This window comes from Coffea arabica, chromosome 7c (assembly GCF_036785885.1).
Source record: "Coffea arabica cultivar ET-39 chromosome 7c, Coffea Arabica ET-39 HiFi, whole genome shotgun sequence".
NCBI lineage: Eukaryota > Viridiplantae > Streptophyta > Magnoliopsida > Gentianales > Rubiaceae > Coffea > Coffea arabica.
In genome coordinates, this window is record NC_092322.1 from 36,353,479 (window position 1) to 36,370,751 (window position 17,273).

At 41.0% G+C, this 17,273-nt stretch overlaps 1 protein-coding gene across 1 annotated transcript; it reads left to right on the forward strand.

Moving 5' to 3' along the window:
- The first annotated feature begins 1,131 nt into the window (after positions 1-1,131).
- On the forward strand, positions 1,132-5,124 carry LOC113699845 (uncharacterized). Its single transcript, XM_072057986.1, has 6 exons — positions 1,132-1,251; positions 1,330-2,286; positions 2,783-2,912; positions 3,004-3,874; positions 4,395-4,927; positions 4,991-5,124. The coding sequence occupies exons 1-6, from the start codon at positions 1,132-1,134 to the stop codon at positions 5,122-5,124; spliced, it is 2,745 nt and encodes a 914-aa protein (XP_071914087.1).
- The last annotated feature ends 12,149 nt before the right edge of the window (positions 5,125-17,273 follow it).

Genomic DNA, 17,273 nt, shown 5'->3' on the forward strand with positions numbered 1-17,273 from the left:
GATAACACTACATTTGAGTTAAAATCTGGTTTAATTCACCTTCTACCCTCTTTTAATGGTTTACCAGGTGAAGAGCCGTATAAGCATCTGCAGGAATTTGTTGTCGTGTGCAACAGTATGAAACCCCCAGGCATTATAGAAGAGCAAATAAAAATGAGAGCATTCCCCTTTTCCTTGAAGGATTCTGTAAAAAGCTGGCTGTACTACCTGCCACCAGGTAGCATCACCATATGGGACCAATTAAAGAAAAAATATTTAGATAAATATTTACCTGCGTCCAGGGTTGCAAGTCTAAGGAAAGAAATTTGCGAGATCAAGCAGCACCCAGGGAAGTCACTCTATGAGTACTGGGAGCGATTCAAGAAATTGTGCATCAAATGCCCCCAGCACCAAATAAGTGAACAGTTGCTCATACAGTATTTTTATGAGGGGCTCCTTTTCAGAGATAGGAACATAATTGATACTGCAAGTGGAGGGGCACTGGTGAACAAAACCCCTTGGAAAGCATGGGAGTTAATAGAGGGGATGGCAGAGAATTCACAATAATTTCGTACGAGTGAGGATGTCCCAATACGCAAGGTGAATGAGGTTGAGACATCCTCTATCCAGCAGCAGCTAACTGATTTGACCTCGTTTGTTAGGTAACTGGCTGTAGGAAATGCATTTCAGGCCAAGGTGTTTGGGATTTGCACTGGTATGGGTCATTCTACAGACATGTGCCCAGTGATTCAGGAAAAAAGTGCAGAGCAAGTGAACATGGCTGGTCACGCGCCCACGCCAATGAGACCCTATGACCCGTACTCGAACACGCACAATCCCGGCTAGAAGGACCACCCGAATTTCAGTTATGGAGAAAATAGGTAGCCCAACTTTGTACCGAACAGACAGTAAGGGTACCAGTAGCAGTACCAACCCCGACCACCTCCACCCCCGAGCTCTGGTCCATCTTTGGAGGAGATGATAAAACAACTGATAGCTACCACCGCACAACATCAACAAAAGGCGGACTCCAAAATACAGGACATAAGAAATCAGATGAATCAAATGGCCACAAAAATCAACTGTTTGGAGTCCCAAGTCCAAGGTAAATTGTCATCTCAACCTGAATTGAACCCGAAGAATGTAAGCGCGATGACCCTAAAGAACGGGAAGGAAATTCTGGAGCCTGAACCTAGGATCCCTAAAGACAAGGATGAGGAAAAAATCGAAAATGAGCTTGAGAGGGAGGACAGCAATGGTGCAGATCCACAGGTACTTCCAGACCCAGTAATTACAGTTAAAACTAACCCGCCTCCTTTCCCTAGCAGGTTGAAAAAATCGAAAAAGTAGGATAAGGAGAAGGAGATCCTGGAGGTGTTTTGCAAGGTAGAAATAAATATCCCTCTGTTAGACGCAATCAAACAAGTGCCGAAGTATGACAAGTTTCTAAGGGACTTGTGTGTCAACCGAAGGCGGTTGAGGGGAGATGAAAGGATCATTGTTGGGGAGAATGTGTCAGCGGTCCTGCAGAGAAAGCTTCCACCAAAGTGCGGAGACTCAGGTATGTTTACTATTCCCTGTAGGATAGGCAACACTGTGATTAGAAGGGCAATGTTGGATCTGAGAGTATCAATTAATGTCATGCCTAAATCTATCTATGCCTTTTTGAAACTAGATCCATTAAAAGAAACTGGGATAATCATTCAATTAGCTGACCGAACTAATGCATATCCTGATAGGTTGGTTGAAGATGTGTTGGTAAAAGTTAATGATTTAGTGTTTCCAACTGATTTTTATATACTTGATATGGATGATGACCACTCCTCCAATCCCTCACCTTTGTTATTGAGTAGACCCTTTATGAGCACTGTACAAACAAAAATTAATGTTAATAAAGGTACCTTGTCCATGGAGTTTGATGGGGAAATTGTCCAGTTTAATATCTTTGATACTATGAAATATCCCTCAAACTCCAACTTTAGCTCAGTTTTCTCTGTGAGTACTATTGACCCTGCGGTGCAGGAAGTGTTTGAAACTGTTGGCAGGGATGAGTTGGAGGTGGCTTTAACCAAGCACCTCGAGTTGGAGACAACTCCTGAGGTGGAGTGGAGTGAAGATTTAAAATGCACGATAGGGGCATTACACTCATTGCCAATCTCCACAAAAAGGTATGAAGTTTCACCAGTATTCACCCCCGAACCTCACCAAAGGGTATTACCATCGATGATGCAGGCACCCGTATTGGAGTTGAAACCCCTGCCGGAGCATTTGAAATATGCGTATCTGGGCGACAATGAAACACTTCCGGTAATTATCTCAGCTGCACTCTAAAAAACTCAAGAGGAGAAGTTGATCCGAGTCCTTAGAGAGCATAAAGAGGCGATAGGTTGGACCATCGCAGACATCAAGGGGATCAGCCCCTCCATCTGTATGCACCAGATTAAGTTGGAAGAGGATGTCAAACCTGTACGACAGGCGCAAAGGAGGCTCAACCCCTTATGATGGAAGTGGTAAAGAAAAAAATTTTAAAATTGCTAGATGTGGGGATTATTTTTGCAATATCAGATAGCCCCTGGGTGACCCCGATCCAAGTAGTCCCAAAGAAGGCATGAGTGACGATAGAGGCCAACCAAACGGGTGAGCTCGTGCCAGTGCACAAACCCATTGGATGGAGGCAGTGTATTGACTACCGTAGGCTGAACGCCGTCACAAAAAAGGACCATTTCTCTCTCCCTTTTATTGACCAAATGGTTGAACGTTTAACTTGTAGGGCTTACTATTGCTTTTTGGATGGATTTTCAAGATATTTTTAGATAGCAATTGTATCAGAGGATCAAGAGAAGACAACCTTCACGTGCCCGTTCGGGACCTTCGAGTACAGACGGATGCCATTCGAGTTGTGGAATGCACCTGCAACATTCTAGAGGTGTATGGTAAGCATTTTCTCTGAATATGTAGAGAAAATAATCGAGGTTTTCATGGACAATTTTAGTGTGTATAGTGATAGTTTTGGTACATGTCTAGATAACCTGAAATTGATTTTATTAAGATGTATTGAAACTAATCTCGTGCTTAACTGGAAAAAATGTCATTTTATGGTTGAGCACGGGATAGTCTTGGATCATATTGTATCTTCTAAAGATATCGAGGTCGACAAGGCTAAAATAGACATTATATCTGCCTTTTCTTACCCCGCGAGTGTGCGGGAGGTGCGCTCTTTTGTTGGACATGCAGGTTTTTATCGAAGGTTTATCAAGAATTTTTCAAAAATTGGAGCCCCGTTGTTCCAACTCTTACAAAAAGATGTGACTTTCGAATTCGATGACAAATATGAGAAAGTCTTCGACAAGTTGAAAGAACTACTGACCTCACCCCCGATCGTCCAGCCCCCCGATTGGAGTTTGCCATTTGAAATCATGTGCGATACCAGTGATCATGCTGTAGGGGCTGTATTGGGGCAAAGAATAGGAAAGGTAGCTCGCATCATCTACTATGCATCCCGAGTCCTGAATGGGGTCCAATTGAATTATTCCACAACTGAGAAGGAGCTTCTTGCAGTTATTTTTGCTTTAGAAAAATTCAGGTCATATTTGTTAGGTGTTAAAGAAATTGTATTTTCTGATCATGCAGCATTAAGGTACCTAATGACCAAAAAAGATGCAAAATCGAGGCTCATCAGGTGGATATTGTTACTACAGGAATTTGACCTGGAGATAAGGGATAAAAAAGGTTCAGAGAATCTAGTAGCCGATCATTTGAGTCGCATACCAGTTGGGGAGGAGAACGAACCATTGAAGGATGCATTCCCTGAAGAACATTCATTTTCTTTAAATTCTCAGCTGCCTTGGTATGCTGATTTAGTCAATTATCTAGTAACGGGTAATTTTCCTGCAGGGTGACCGAAATCGAAGAGGGATAAATTGAAGAGCGACACCAAGTATTTTATCTGGGATGACTCGTACTTATGGAAGAGATGTGCAGATCAAGTGATGAGGAGATGTGTAAGTGAAGTGGAATTTCAATCGATTCTAGTTTTTTGTCATACTTTTGCCTGTGAAGATCATTTTGGACCCAAAAGAACTGCTCATAAGGTATTGGAAAGTGGTTTTTATTGGCTTTTATTGTTTAACGATGCTTATGTGTTCTGTAAATCATGTGATCGCTGTCAAAGGGTAGGTAATATAGCCCATAGAGATTATATGCCCTAGGTCCCGTTGATTTTGATCGAAATTTTTAATGTCTGGGGTATAGATTTCATAGGGCCTGTTCCTAGTTCATTTCGGTTTTATATATATTTTGTTGGCAATTGATTATGTGTCTAAATGGGTGGAGGCTAAGACCACTCGGACTAATGACTCGAAAGTAGTTGCAGATTTTATCAGGTCTAATATTTTTGTGCGATTTGGAATGCCAAGAGCTATTGTCAGTGATAGGGGAACACACTTCTGCAACAAAACCATAGCTGCGTTGTTTCGCAAGTATGGTGTACTCCACAGGGTCTCAACGTCGTACCACCCTCAGACCAATGGTCAAGCGGAGGTGTCGAATAGGGAGATTAAGTCCATCTTGGAGAAAATGGTGCGCCCCGATAGAAAGGACTGGAGTCAGAGGTTGGAAGATGCTCTTTGGACCTACCACACGGCGTACAAAACCCCCATAGGGATGTCACCCTATAGATTGGTATTCGGGAAGCCGTGTCACCTACCAGTGGAGTTTGAGCACAAGGCTTTTTGGGCGATAAAGCAATGCAACATGAACCTAGAAGAGGCCGGTGCCCAGCGAAAGTTGGATTTGCAAGAATTGGAGGAGATCCGGAACGAAACCTACGAAAATGTACTAATTTACAAGGAGAGGAGCCGGACATTTCATGACCAACAGATCTCTAGAAAAACCTTTGAAGTTGGTCAGAAGGTCCTCCTGTACCAATCCAGGCTCAAGCTATTCCCAGGTAAGCTACGTTCCCGTTGGATTGGACCTTTCATTGTGACTCACATTTTTCCCTATGGTGCAGTTGAAATCCAGAGTGCCAAAACAGACAACAAATTTGTGGTGAATGGACACCGTCTCAAACATTATTACGAAGGTTTTCCAAGTGGAGAAATGGAGACAATAAGTCTAGACGCACCACCGTGTCCTAATCAGTGACACTTTACCATATCTAGCCAAAGACATTAAAGAAAGGCGCTCATTGGGAGGCAACCCAATCTCTTTTAATTGTTTGTTTAGTTTTGTGTGATAGTTTCACTATGTTTTCCTTGAGTTTGATTGGTTTCGGGTTTGAAATTTTCGTTTTTGGTGAGTTGTAGGTGTCTATCTGACTCGGCACGCCCGCGTCATGGCACAGGAAGAGCTCATGGTCAGAGAGCTCTCTTGCCCTCTTGACGTGCCCGCGTCATGACGTACAGAAAGCTCACGATCAGAATCGTCAGAAGGGGTTCTTGCCCTCATGATGTGCCCGCGTCATGACTTACAAAAAGCTCACTGTCAGAGAGCTCTCTCGCTCTCATGACGTACCCACGTCAAGCGACCTAAAGACCTCTCTTGCCCTCATGACGTGCTCACGTCACGTTCGCGGGAAAGGTAAGGATTCAAAAAAATAAAAAAAAATTAAAAAATTTAAAAAAATAAAAGAGAAAAAAATAAAAAAATATATAATAATAATAATTAATAAAAATTAATAAAAAAACAAAAAATTTTAAAAAATTAATTTCCATAACGAAAAAAAAACAAAAAAAAGAGAGGTCGACAATTAAAAAAAAAAAAGATCTCTGTTCTTTTTTCTTTTCTTTTTCTTTCTTCTCTTTTCTTTTCTTTCTTTTTCTCTTTTCTTTCCTTTCTTTTTTCTTTCTTCCTCTTTTCTTCCCTTCTTCTTCCCGCTGCCCTTGTTCGCCCTTTCTTTCTTCACCTCCACCGCGCGCCACTCTATTCTTCGATCTCATAGCCGCACGCCGCCATCCATGCGCACGCCGACGCTGCGCGCCGCCCGCGACCCCAGCGCACCGCCAGAGCGAGGCTCCCCTTCGCACGCCGAGCCCATCACCTCCATCCTAGCTCCAGCCCCGCCACCACCAGCTCCCCTCGCCTCTCCGCGCTCCTCTGCACACGGATGCCGCCGCGCCCACCATCCGCAGCTCTAGCCCAGGCGCGCAGCCGCTGCTCCGCGCGTCCGCTGCGCTGCATCATGCGCCCAAGCAGGGGACATCCACCAACCCCCTGCGCTCCCTCACCTCTCTCTCTGCTCTGTCTAGCTCTGCCCACGCCGCTGCTGCACAAGCTGTCGCCCGCCACCACCGCGCAACGCCGACCTCCACCTCTCTCGCGCGAGCTCTCCCTCATTTTCCCTTGCCTGCATCATTCTCTCTCTGTCTCCTGCCTCTCACCACTGCCATAAGAAGCGCGCGCCGTCGCCCTTTTTCCCTCGCCGCATCTTTACTCCCGGTGGTCCTCAAGGTGGAGGTATTCGTCTAACTCCGGCTCTGTTTTGTGTCCAGCAATCGGTGCTGGTAAATTTTGTAATTTCAAGTGTATCGGGCTATCTTGGATTCAATTGAGATTTATTTTGCCGCTTTACTTATTGCGTAAATTGAAGTGAATCATTGGACTACCATGGGAATCCACTAAGTGTTGTTTTGCTTGGATTTTTGTTGAAACTTTCTTAACTGGATTGTGCATTTAATTGCTTTTCCTGTATCCCCTTCTTTACATATTCAGTGACGTTTTGGGCCTCTGCAAAATCTTAGTAGGGATTGGCATTTCCATTAAACATTTTGCTAATTGGGTTGGCTATTTGAGACTATTCGTTTACTGGAGTTTGCCCCCAGTAGTACTGGTGGGAGTATTTTCACTTGACTTTGGTCACTCTATTTGGTTGGATACCTAATTGTCTGCCAAGGGCCTGTGACTTTGTGCTCTTGTTACATTTTTGAATTGCTAGTGCTTGATTTAGCATATTATTGGGGCAATTGCTGCAATTTTAGAGTGCATCTGTTGAGATTATGGATGGCCAAGTCTGCGTGTTGCCTGACTGACATGGGTAGTCCCTGTGCTTATTGACGCGGCTTTACTAGCTTCTAGTTGTTGATACTAGTTTCCGGTTGTTGATTTTGGAGAGCAATTGTTACTTTGTTGATCATATTTGGGTTTGAGAAGCCCGTGTTTACTTCTGATTGTTGAGTGGGCAGCACTAGTAACTACTGAATTCAATTTGTTGGATCCTACTGTGTCCCTGCCAATTGTTTCTGCTAGTCGCTGTCGCGCCCCATTTTTTGATTCAATTTGTGATTGGAAAATGAATTGTGATTTAAAAGAAAAATGGGTCTAAATGGGGGTTTGAGAATGCGACGATTTGACCCAAAATTATAGTTTAAAAGGGTTTTTTGAAATAAAAAATCGGAGTCGCCACTTAGTAATGAGTTAAGATGTACCAAGTCAGCTAAAATGAATTTTTAAAGAAAAAATAGGGAAAAGTAGTAAGAAACCCCTTTTAAACGACTCCTAATCCACGTAAACCAACGAAAAAGGTTCGGGAGTCACATTTGACGAAGGGGAAGGCAAGGATAAAAATCCAAGGCACCCCTTCGACCTAGCCAAGGCTAGTTGCGTGATTTAATCAAAGATTTTCTTGTTTTAACCAAAGAATTTATTACATTTGGATGTACTACATGAATGCAAACCCTAGACCTAGGGGTATTGGGGGGCAAAATTTCTCTTCAAAGCTTGAATGGTGCCAATCACATTAATTGTGAAGCCCAATAATGATCCTCTGGAGAGGTCACACATAATCCTAAATGACGTAAAAATGAGTGAAATGAATGCATACCATGTGAAAATGTGTGAAGTGAGAAAAGGAAAAAATAATAGGAGGTAAGTGGAGGTGTGCAAATGTATTTACAAGGTAAGGTGAGTAAAGAATGATGATGTGAAAATAACATAAAGTGCATGTGTGTGAGTGATATGGTATAAAGTGTGAGTAGTTAAGTGAAAACGTCCAAAAGTAGTGTGAAGTGAGAATGTGGAAAAAAGGATAGAATATAAATTAGAAGTGTATAGGATAGTGAATAAATAAAATGCATGAACCCTATAGGAATGCATCAAGACGGGAACGGGGAGTCCTAACTTTGTGACTTCAATTTTCCCTTTGATTAGAAAGGAGAACTAGCGTGCTAAGGTTATTTTGTAGCCAAACTCGCTCGTTTCCCTTATCGAAAGGGGACTCTTCAAGCAAATGTACCCTATATCTAGCATGAGGTGCAAAAATCCTAAAATGAGAGGAAAAGGGGTTCGAGGAGCATGCCAAATGATAAAACTAAGAAAAATTCATGACATGTAGTGAACATGCAAGTATGCACTAACGAAAGGGGAACGGCCTATTAGGTCTAGCATTGGACTAGCCCTTTCTATGAATTCCTAACGAAATAATGAGCCACAACTAGCATTGGACTAGTGTGGTGGCGTACATTCATCCATCACATTCATCTACAACTATAGAAAGCAAGTAGACATGCCAAACACTCATAAACACATAGCACATAACACTTAGCATGCTCGACTAGATGCAAAAACCTAATAAAGCAAATTAACACATAGCCACAAAAGCAAGCAATCAAGCTAATGAACCTATTACATTTGCTAGCTAGGCACACGTCTTCAATAGGTCTTCATCAAGTGCTCTCCAAGCCCTATCTATTACAAGCCAAGAGGTGTACACATACCCCATAAATAAAGAATAACTTAATGAAAGCAAAAGTAAATGAAATGAATGAAAGAGATTAAGGAAAAGCAAGGAAAACAAAGTAGACATGCAATTCTCACTTAGCACATTGGATCACATAGGGGAGAGACAAAAAAGATAAAAGAAGTTATACCTCCCTTGGAATAGTGTCCCAATGAAAGAAAAATGGCTTATTTATCCTCCAAAATAAAAGAAATGGTCAAGGTACCAATTTATTTGGGAAAATTAAAGAAAACATGCAAACACGGGCTCACATGGTCATAAAGGTCTTAAATGCATGCATGAAGTGCAATTTAAACAAAGCATGGTAGTCAATTGAAACAAACAAGCAATGGAGTTGTAAAATTAAAAGCTACCAAGGACCAAATTGAGGAAATCATTCAATTGATTGGGTCATAGTAGGACAAGGGGAGACTTGGGGGGCCAAAGTGTAATTTTTGGAAGCTTTCATGCAAGTTCATGCAATGACTACGGGACAAGCTTCAGGAAATAAAGAAAAGAGCTCGCAGCTTCTTATTCCCAAGCTTGCTGCAATTTTCTTAGCATTCCTACTCACACAAACGAAGTCATCAAAACACCAGAAGTTTAACTCTCTAAACCAACTAAAACAAACACAAAATCTTTATTGCAGGATTTACGCAAAGAAAACTCAAATTTGGCCGACAGAAAAAGGAAAAATGCAGCAAAGTCTCTACGATTTCCTCATGATAAGCTTCTGCTATCTCGCATTGGCAGATTCACAAAGCTCAAAACTGAGACCAACTTCAAGCTCTTATCATGCATGCAAGGGAATGACAAACCAGAATGAGGAAAATCTTCATGCACATTCATGAAATGAAACTGCCGCAACAAGCCAAAGAATGCGGCCACAGAATGCAGTAGAAGCAGAATGCAGCAAGAATTTTTTAATGTTGGAACATGATCCAAACATTTTAGCTCCTAATAAATTGGTCAACCAGCAAACTGAATGGCCGACACTTTGGTGAGTAAATGCAGGCAAAAGAAACAGTAAAGAGAATGCGAGGCCCAATTTGTTCTGCTGCAAAATGTTGCAGCTTCTCTATGTGGGTATCTTATGCAGTTTCAGACCAAACCAATGAACTCATTTACCCATCCCATTAAAATTCAAAACACTTGATTAATACAACACAAAAGGTAGGAAATAGAATCATTGCATATCAAACGGACAACAGGGAACGACAAAGAGAAATGAAAACAATTTTTCTAATGAGTTTTGGGTTCGTTATCAGCATGCAAGCATTTCACATCCGTTCCCAACCAACAAAGCAGGCACCTTATATCTATTACTACCCAAAACAACATGAAGGAAGGATGTACGAACCCATGACACTAGCTTACGGGGAAGGCCCTAGATTTCTACCTCAAAACACAAGCTGAACCAAACCGCCAATCAAAGTTAGAAACTTTCGGCCATTTTCTCTCGGCCAAGACACCAATATGCAGGAGACCGACTCCTTACCCAAACCCTAGACTTAGCAGTACCCAAACAAGAACCATTAGCTATATTGAAGCAAGACCAGAACCAGTAATAACGCAGAAATGCAAACAAACAACTAAAGAAAAGAGCTTTCAACTTAAAAAGAAGAGTTCAATACCTGAATCGAGTAATGGAGAACAGGCTCAGATGATTCGGCCAAACCTTCTGGTTTTGCTTTCCTTCAACAGTCCGCAGCCCCCCCAAGCAATCCTCTTTTCTCTCTGGTTTCTAGCCGTCAACCTTCTCTCAAAGCTCTAGCCTTTTCCTCATCAGCCGACCTTCCCCCTGTTTTCTCTTTCTCAAAATGGTTTTCTCCTCCCCTTGCTCTCGGCTGCCTCCCTCCTTTTTCCCTTTCAAGCTCACACAGAAACTCAACCCTCTCCCTCGTTCTCTCTTGCTTCTCAGTTTTTCTTCCTCCAGCAGTCGTCCCCCTTTTCTTTGCCTTTTTCTGTGTTTCTATCTCTCGGGTTCCTCCCCTCTTGCGGCTGCAGTTCCCTTTCTTTTAATATCCGGCTAGCCACCCCCAAAACCCTGTATTCAATGGCTAGAAATCATCCCTCTCAAACCCTTTTTCTTGGCCATCCGATGAGCCTGCATTCGTCCTTTGCAAGCTGCCAACAAATGCAGCGTGCGTGCCGCGAGACTTCCTCTTTTTTTTTTAATTAATTAATATAGATAACTAATTACTTAATAATAAAAAAAATGAAGAAATGCTAATTAAGATACAAATGAAATGCTAATTTTCTTTCTTCTTTTTTTCTTTTTTTTTCCTTTTTCCATTTTCATTCATTTTTCCTTTTTTCCTTTTTTTTCCAAAAATTCTATGCTAAAAACTTGAAAATAAAAATAAAACTAGAAACTAACAACTAAAAATCGAATAAAACAAACACGACAAGTAAAAAACTAAAAATGAAATTACACTAAAATTTTGGTGTCTACAGTTTGCCCCTCTTTATCTGAGTTTTGAAAAAACTTGAGACAAAGAAGTAGACACCAAATACTTACCTGTGTTATTCGGCTGCAATGGACGCTTCTGAAATGAGGACTGACCTCTTTAATAAATTTTTTTTTTTGAAATGGGATTAACCCAAACAGGAAATTAAAACGGGACTGACCCGAGCAGAAATTTAAACAGGACTGACCCGAACAGAAAATTAAACGGGACTGACCCGAACAGAAATGTAAATGGGATAGACCCAGACAAAAATGTAAATGGGATAGACCCAGACAAAAATGTAAATGGGATAGACCCACGGGATAGACCCGGACAGGAATTTAAATGGGATAGACCCGGACAGAAATGTAAACGGGATAGACCCGAACGGAAATGTAAATGGGATAGACCCACGGGATAGATCCGGACAGAAATGTAAACGGGATAGACCCGAACAGAAATGTAAATGGGATAGACCCACGGGATAGACCCGAACAGAAATTTAAATGGGATAGACCCAGACAGAAATTTAAAATCATGGGACTGACCCGAATAAAACTTAAAATCATGGGACTGACCCGAATAAAACCTAAAATCATGGGACTGATTCGAATAAACATAAAATCATGGGACGCTCACTAGTGGAACTAACCCACGGCTAGTGGCGATGCAAAAGGAAATGCTCACTAGTGGGACTGACCCACGGCTAGTGGCGGAGTAAAGGAAAGTGCGCACTAGTGGGACTGACCCACGGCTAGTGGTGATGCAAAAGGAAATGCTCACTAGTGGGACTGACCCACGGCTAGTGGCTGAGTAAAATGAAAATGCACACTAGTGGGACTGACCCAGGGCTAGTGGCTGAGTAAATGAAAATGCGCACTAGTGGGACTGACCCACGGCTAGTGGTTGAGTAAATGAAAAATGCGCACTAGTGGGACTGACCCACGGCTAGTGGCTAAAGAAAATGAAATGCTCACTAGTGGGACTGACCCACGGCTAGTGGCTGTGAAAATGAAATGCTTACTGGCGGGACAAACCCATCTCCAGTAGCAATGTAAATAAATGCTTACCGGCGGGACAAACCCAACTCCAATAGCAATGAAAATAAAATGCTTACTGGCGGGACAAACCCAGCTCCAGTAGCAATGTAAATGAAATGCTTGACAATCGGACAGTGGGATCAAACCCGAGCATGTCGTGATGAACTTGATTTGATTTTTGATTTTTTGATTTTTTTTTTTTGATTTTTTGATTTTTTGATTTTTTTGATTTTTGATTTTTTTGATTTTTGATTTTTCTCTTTTTCTGATCTTTTGAGAGAATCTTTTCAAAATTTGCCCCAGTATGATGAATTGGTCAGTAAGACAACATCTGAGCCTGACGGGGTGTGGACGGTCAGCGGGATAAAACCCGGTCCTGCCGAGGTTGGCGGGATGAAACCCGGTCCCAACGAAGTAAGCGGTCAGCGGGATAAAACCCGGTCCTGCCGAGGTACGCGGTCAGCGGGATAAAACCCGGTTCTGCCGAGGTACGCGGGATAAAACCCGGTCCCAACGAAGTAAGCGGTCAGCGGGATAAAACCCGGTCCTGCCGAGGTTGGCGGGATGAAACCCGGTCCCAACGAAGTAAGCGGTCAGCGGGATAAAACCCGATCCTGCCGAGGTTGGCGGGATGAAACCCGGTCCCAACGAAGTAAGCGGTCAGCGGGATAAAACCCGGTCCTGCCGAGGTAAGCGGTCAGCGGGATAAAACCCGGTCCTGCCGAGGTTGGCGGGATAAAACTCGGTCCCAACGAAGTAAGCGGTCAGCGGGATAAAACCCGGTCCTGCCGAGGTAAGCGGTCAGCGGGATAAAACCCGGTCCTGCCGAGGTAAGCAGGATAAAACTCGGTCCCAACGAAGTAAGCGGTCAGCGGGATAAAACCCGGTCCTGCCGAGGTTGGCGGGATGAAATCCGGTCCCAACGGGATGTTGTGCAGTTGGCGGCACGAAGTCCAGGCCCAACGTGATCTTGTGAAGTTGGCGGCACGAAATCCAGGCCCAACGTGATCTTGTGAACAAGAAATTGAATTTGACTTGTCAAGAAGCAAGAAGTTAAACTTGAGTTTTTTTTATTTTTGACCTTTCTGATGATGATTTTTTGATTTTTTCTTTTCCTTTCATTTTCTGATTTTTTTTCTTTTTTTTTTAATTTTTCCTTCCTTTCGGATTTTTCCGAGAGAATTTTTCCAAAATAATTTGCCCCAGCATCGGGTCCATTTTTCCCTCCTTCTTCTTGCTTCTCTTTGCAGTATCGGCCTTCTGCCTCACTGGATGCTTTTCGTCATTTTGAACCATGAATTACCTATACAAGGGGTTCATCAAAGCATGACATGCATTCAAATTTCTTATTTGAAAAGAAAAGCGTGATTGGTTTGACATCCTCACACGTATTACAAAAATTTTGCCCCAGTGTGGACTATTTTGCAAAATCTCTCTCATGAAAATTTGCCCCAGTGTAGGCCTATTTAATTGCAAAAAATTTGTTTGAATGACCCTCCATTTATTTGAACAAAGTAAGCAATTGCTTTTCCTAACATATCATGTGAAGAAAAATTGAATGTCTTGCTTAAAACTCATATAGCAAGTTTCATGATGAATTTCTTAAAATAATGCCAAATTACGAAAGATTTCTTCCCCACTTTAGCATCAATGTTTTGGGTAATGGGTCACCATTTCTTGTTGGCTCATCTTTCAGGACCAATCAAGTGACTTTATTTCTGATTTTGAGGTGGCCAAGGAAAATGAGAGGTCAAGATTTGTCTGATTTTTTGTGCCCAAATTGTATGTAATCCCTTCAATACCACATCTTAGTGAAAGCAAAGAATTTATCACCCTTATTTCTTAAGAAAACTTAGTCAACGTATAAGCTTTGTAGGCTTGCAACAAAATGAGTAGAAGCGATAGCTAAACCTGTGAAAACTGGTTATACCCCCATGATCACGAATGATTGATGGATTTCTTACGAGCATAATCCTCACTTTGGATTGTCATAAAGGAATAAGTCAACTATGGACTTTATTAGCTTGTAATGTGGCTTGAAATAATAGTTGAAGGATAAGACTTTCAAGGACATTGCACCACAGATCGCATTTTTCCAAAATTGCCCCTATTTCGAACTCGAAGATTCTGAACTTTGTTTGATCACTCAATAGGGACTTCACCATCGAATCTTTTGTATTTCATTTTTCCTTTTTGCTTTTCCGTTTTCTTTTCTTTGATCTGGTGGGTTTTCCATGGTGAGTAGCGTTAGCCCCCATACTCAAGCAATTCAGAAATACAGCTAAAATTTTCCAGCATCAGAAATTTTCTTGACAGGGCCATTGCAAAGAACAGAAGTCAGGACTTTCGGTTTTTGTAATGGGGTCAGGTATGGTGTTTTAGAAAAGTTAAGGGTTGAAGGCAGATTTTAAAAATTGTTTGAAGAATCTGAGATCGCATTGTTGCGCCAACCCTATTTTAGGGCTAAATCAGAACTTTGCCCCAGTTTATGCTCAATTGAGGCTTTTTCACTTTCATTTTCTTTCTTCTTTTGACTTTTCGGCCTTTTGCCATTTTTTGAAACTTTCACAAAATTTGCCCCAGTTTATTTCTGAACTGAGGTTCTCTTTTCTTCTTTTGCTTTTGATTTTGTGGCTTTTCACTTTTCACTTCTTGAAACTTTCCTTTTCAACTCAAACTTGCCCCAGTGTGGGGTTTGCGATTCTCAGGGGTTGCCAAATGAAGTATTTTATTCTGAAGGCTCAAAAGGGATAACTAAGGATAGAACGTTTGATTGGAAAAGAAGAGGGCCTGACTTTTATTCCATTCCTTACAATAACTCTGAAAGGAAACTTTCATTAATGGGAAATTTCTGGCATGTATCTGAATTAACTGACTGAGGAAGACCCTTGTTCATCCATATTTGTGAAATGTAGGCGTTCCGTGCGGACAAATCTCTTCCTTTTCTTCTTTCTTTTTTTTTTCAAAATTGGAACCCAAGTGGAATCAAATTTTCCCAATTTGCGGTTCCCTTTCCCCTTTTCTTTTTCCTTTTTTTCAAAATTCCCCAATCTCCTTCCCCAATGTGGGGTGCGATCATATGTGCACTTGAAAAGAACCTACCAATTTTTTTTTTGTTTTTGTTTTTTGGCTCAAATGAGGATGCAAGGGATAAATGGTGTTTAGGTCGTAGAAACGATGGCCAAAGTATCATTCTTACGCCTCATGACAACCAAGTAAACGAATTGCTCATTGAGAATCCATTCCCTTTTGAAAATCTTCCTAATGTAGGGTAGTGATCATTAAGGCTCTTATTTGAAGCGAAATTATTCTTTCAAAGGCTCAAATGGGAGAACAAATGATAAAATGTGTATAGGTAGAGAAAAGAATGCTCGAAGTATCATTCCAAATTTTCAAAACAAACAAGAGTAATGCACATTTTTGCTTTCACTTAGATGTGAACTGAATCGGTTAAACACAATGGATATTTTCAAGCAAAGATGGCCCCAATTTGCAATTTATCAATCAATGTGACTGATTTTATTTTGGGGTTAAGTGAAGGAGAAAAGGTATCTTATTGGGCCTTTTGAGTGACCGTTCACCCTTTTCTGAGCACTCTTATTGTATAGCTCGGATCACCAACCTAGTGTACATGAGGATTTTAGAGAGTATACACTTGCGAAATTCAGGTTATAGGTTGAAAAAATCTCAATTTGGTCTTATTTCTCAAAATTCATCATGAAATCTCTAATGAGTAAGAATAAAGAATGAAATGTACATATACACAAGACAATAATTGTCCAAAAATTTTATTGCTGAAAAAGTTTGAAACAAAAATTCCTGTTCAATTACGATACAAATGAGAAGAGAGAAACTTGTAAAAAGCTCCACATATACACTTTTTGTCTCCTTTTCTTTTGGAACAAAATGTATTAACAAATCAAATATACAAAATTTTCCTTTGAAAAACAATTACAACATCTCTCAGAGGCTTTAGCGTAGAGCTTCCAGATAAATCATTTATGTTTTCATTGTAGGATCTGCCCAAAAATTACACAATACTTGCAATTTTGACACTTTATTAGATCGGAAGTGCCATCAGATATAGAAAAATATTTTCCCTTTATTGAAGTATTTTTACGAATGCAGGGAAGGGGGAAAACAAAAGAAAAATACCCTGAATTAGCAAGTAAGATTATAAAATCAGTATGCATGTCCTATGGGGGAACCCTTTTACGCCAAGGGTAGGCCTAGCATGAAAATGCAATCCTCTAGGGTAGGCACTATACCATACCTGACGGATCTGATCAACTCATTGAGTGAAAAATAATTTTGAAGAATTTGGTCAATTGGAGAGACGAAAGACATTTGTCAAAATAAGAACAATGTCCGAATGAATTGATCACAAATGCACGGGTTTGACCTTGACGAACTTCCTACCGAAGAGATTGGAATTCGTTTGACAAAATTTCCTCAGTAAAGCGCGGGTCAAAATCCCCAACTGATCAAATGTCTGGATGCAATTGATGTTTTTCTCAAAATCGATTAGGTTTCCCAATTTGAAATTCGACATTGAAACCCTAATTGGTCAAATGGATTGAATGAAAATGACCATTTATTTAAAATCGATCGGATTACCCTAAAAAGGGAACGGGTCAAATGAATTAAGTGAAATTTAACAACTTACTCAAAATTGACCGAATCATCCTAAAAAGGAACTTGATCGAATGAAATTGAGAATTTTATTCAAAATGGACCGGATCATCTTAAAAAATGAAATTGGTCAAATGAATTGAATGAAATCGAGAATTTATTCAAAATTGACCAGATCGCCCTAAAAGGGTAAATTGGTCAAATGAATCGGACGAAATTGATGATTTATTAAAAATCGACAAAATTGCCCTAACTAATCAAAATGAATTGAATGAAATTGGTGATTTATTCAAAAATCGACTAGATTGCCCTAAAATGGATAAACTAGTCAAATGAATTCAAAATCGACTAGGTTGCCCTAAAAATGAACAAATTGATAAAATGGACTGGATGAAATTGAGGAATCAAATGATCCAATGGACTGAATGGCTTGATGCATTAGTCTATGAGCCTTCTAAA

Excerpts from the sequence above, each read along its gene's own strand:
- LOC113699845 (XM_072057986.1), top strand. The coding sequence starts at position 1,132 with ATGACCCTAAAGAACGGGAAGGAAATTCTGGAGCCTGAACCTAGGATC. Across the intron at positions 2,287-2,782 it reads GCGACAATGAAACACTTCCG|ATATTTTTAGATAGCAATTG; the intron begins GTAATTATCTCA and ends TGGATTTTCAAG. Across the intron at positions 2,913-3,003 it reads CAACATTCTAGAGGTGTATG|ATAACCTGAAATTGATTTTA; the intron begins GTAAGCATTTTC and ends GTACATGTCTAG.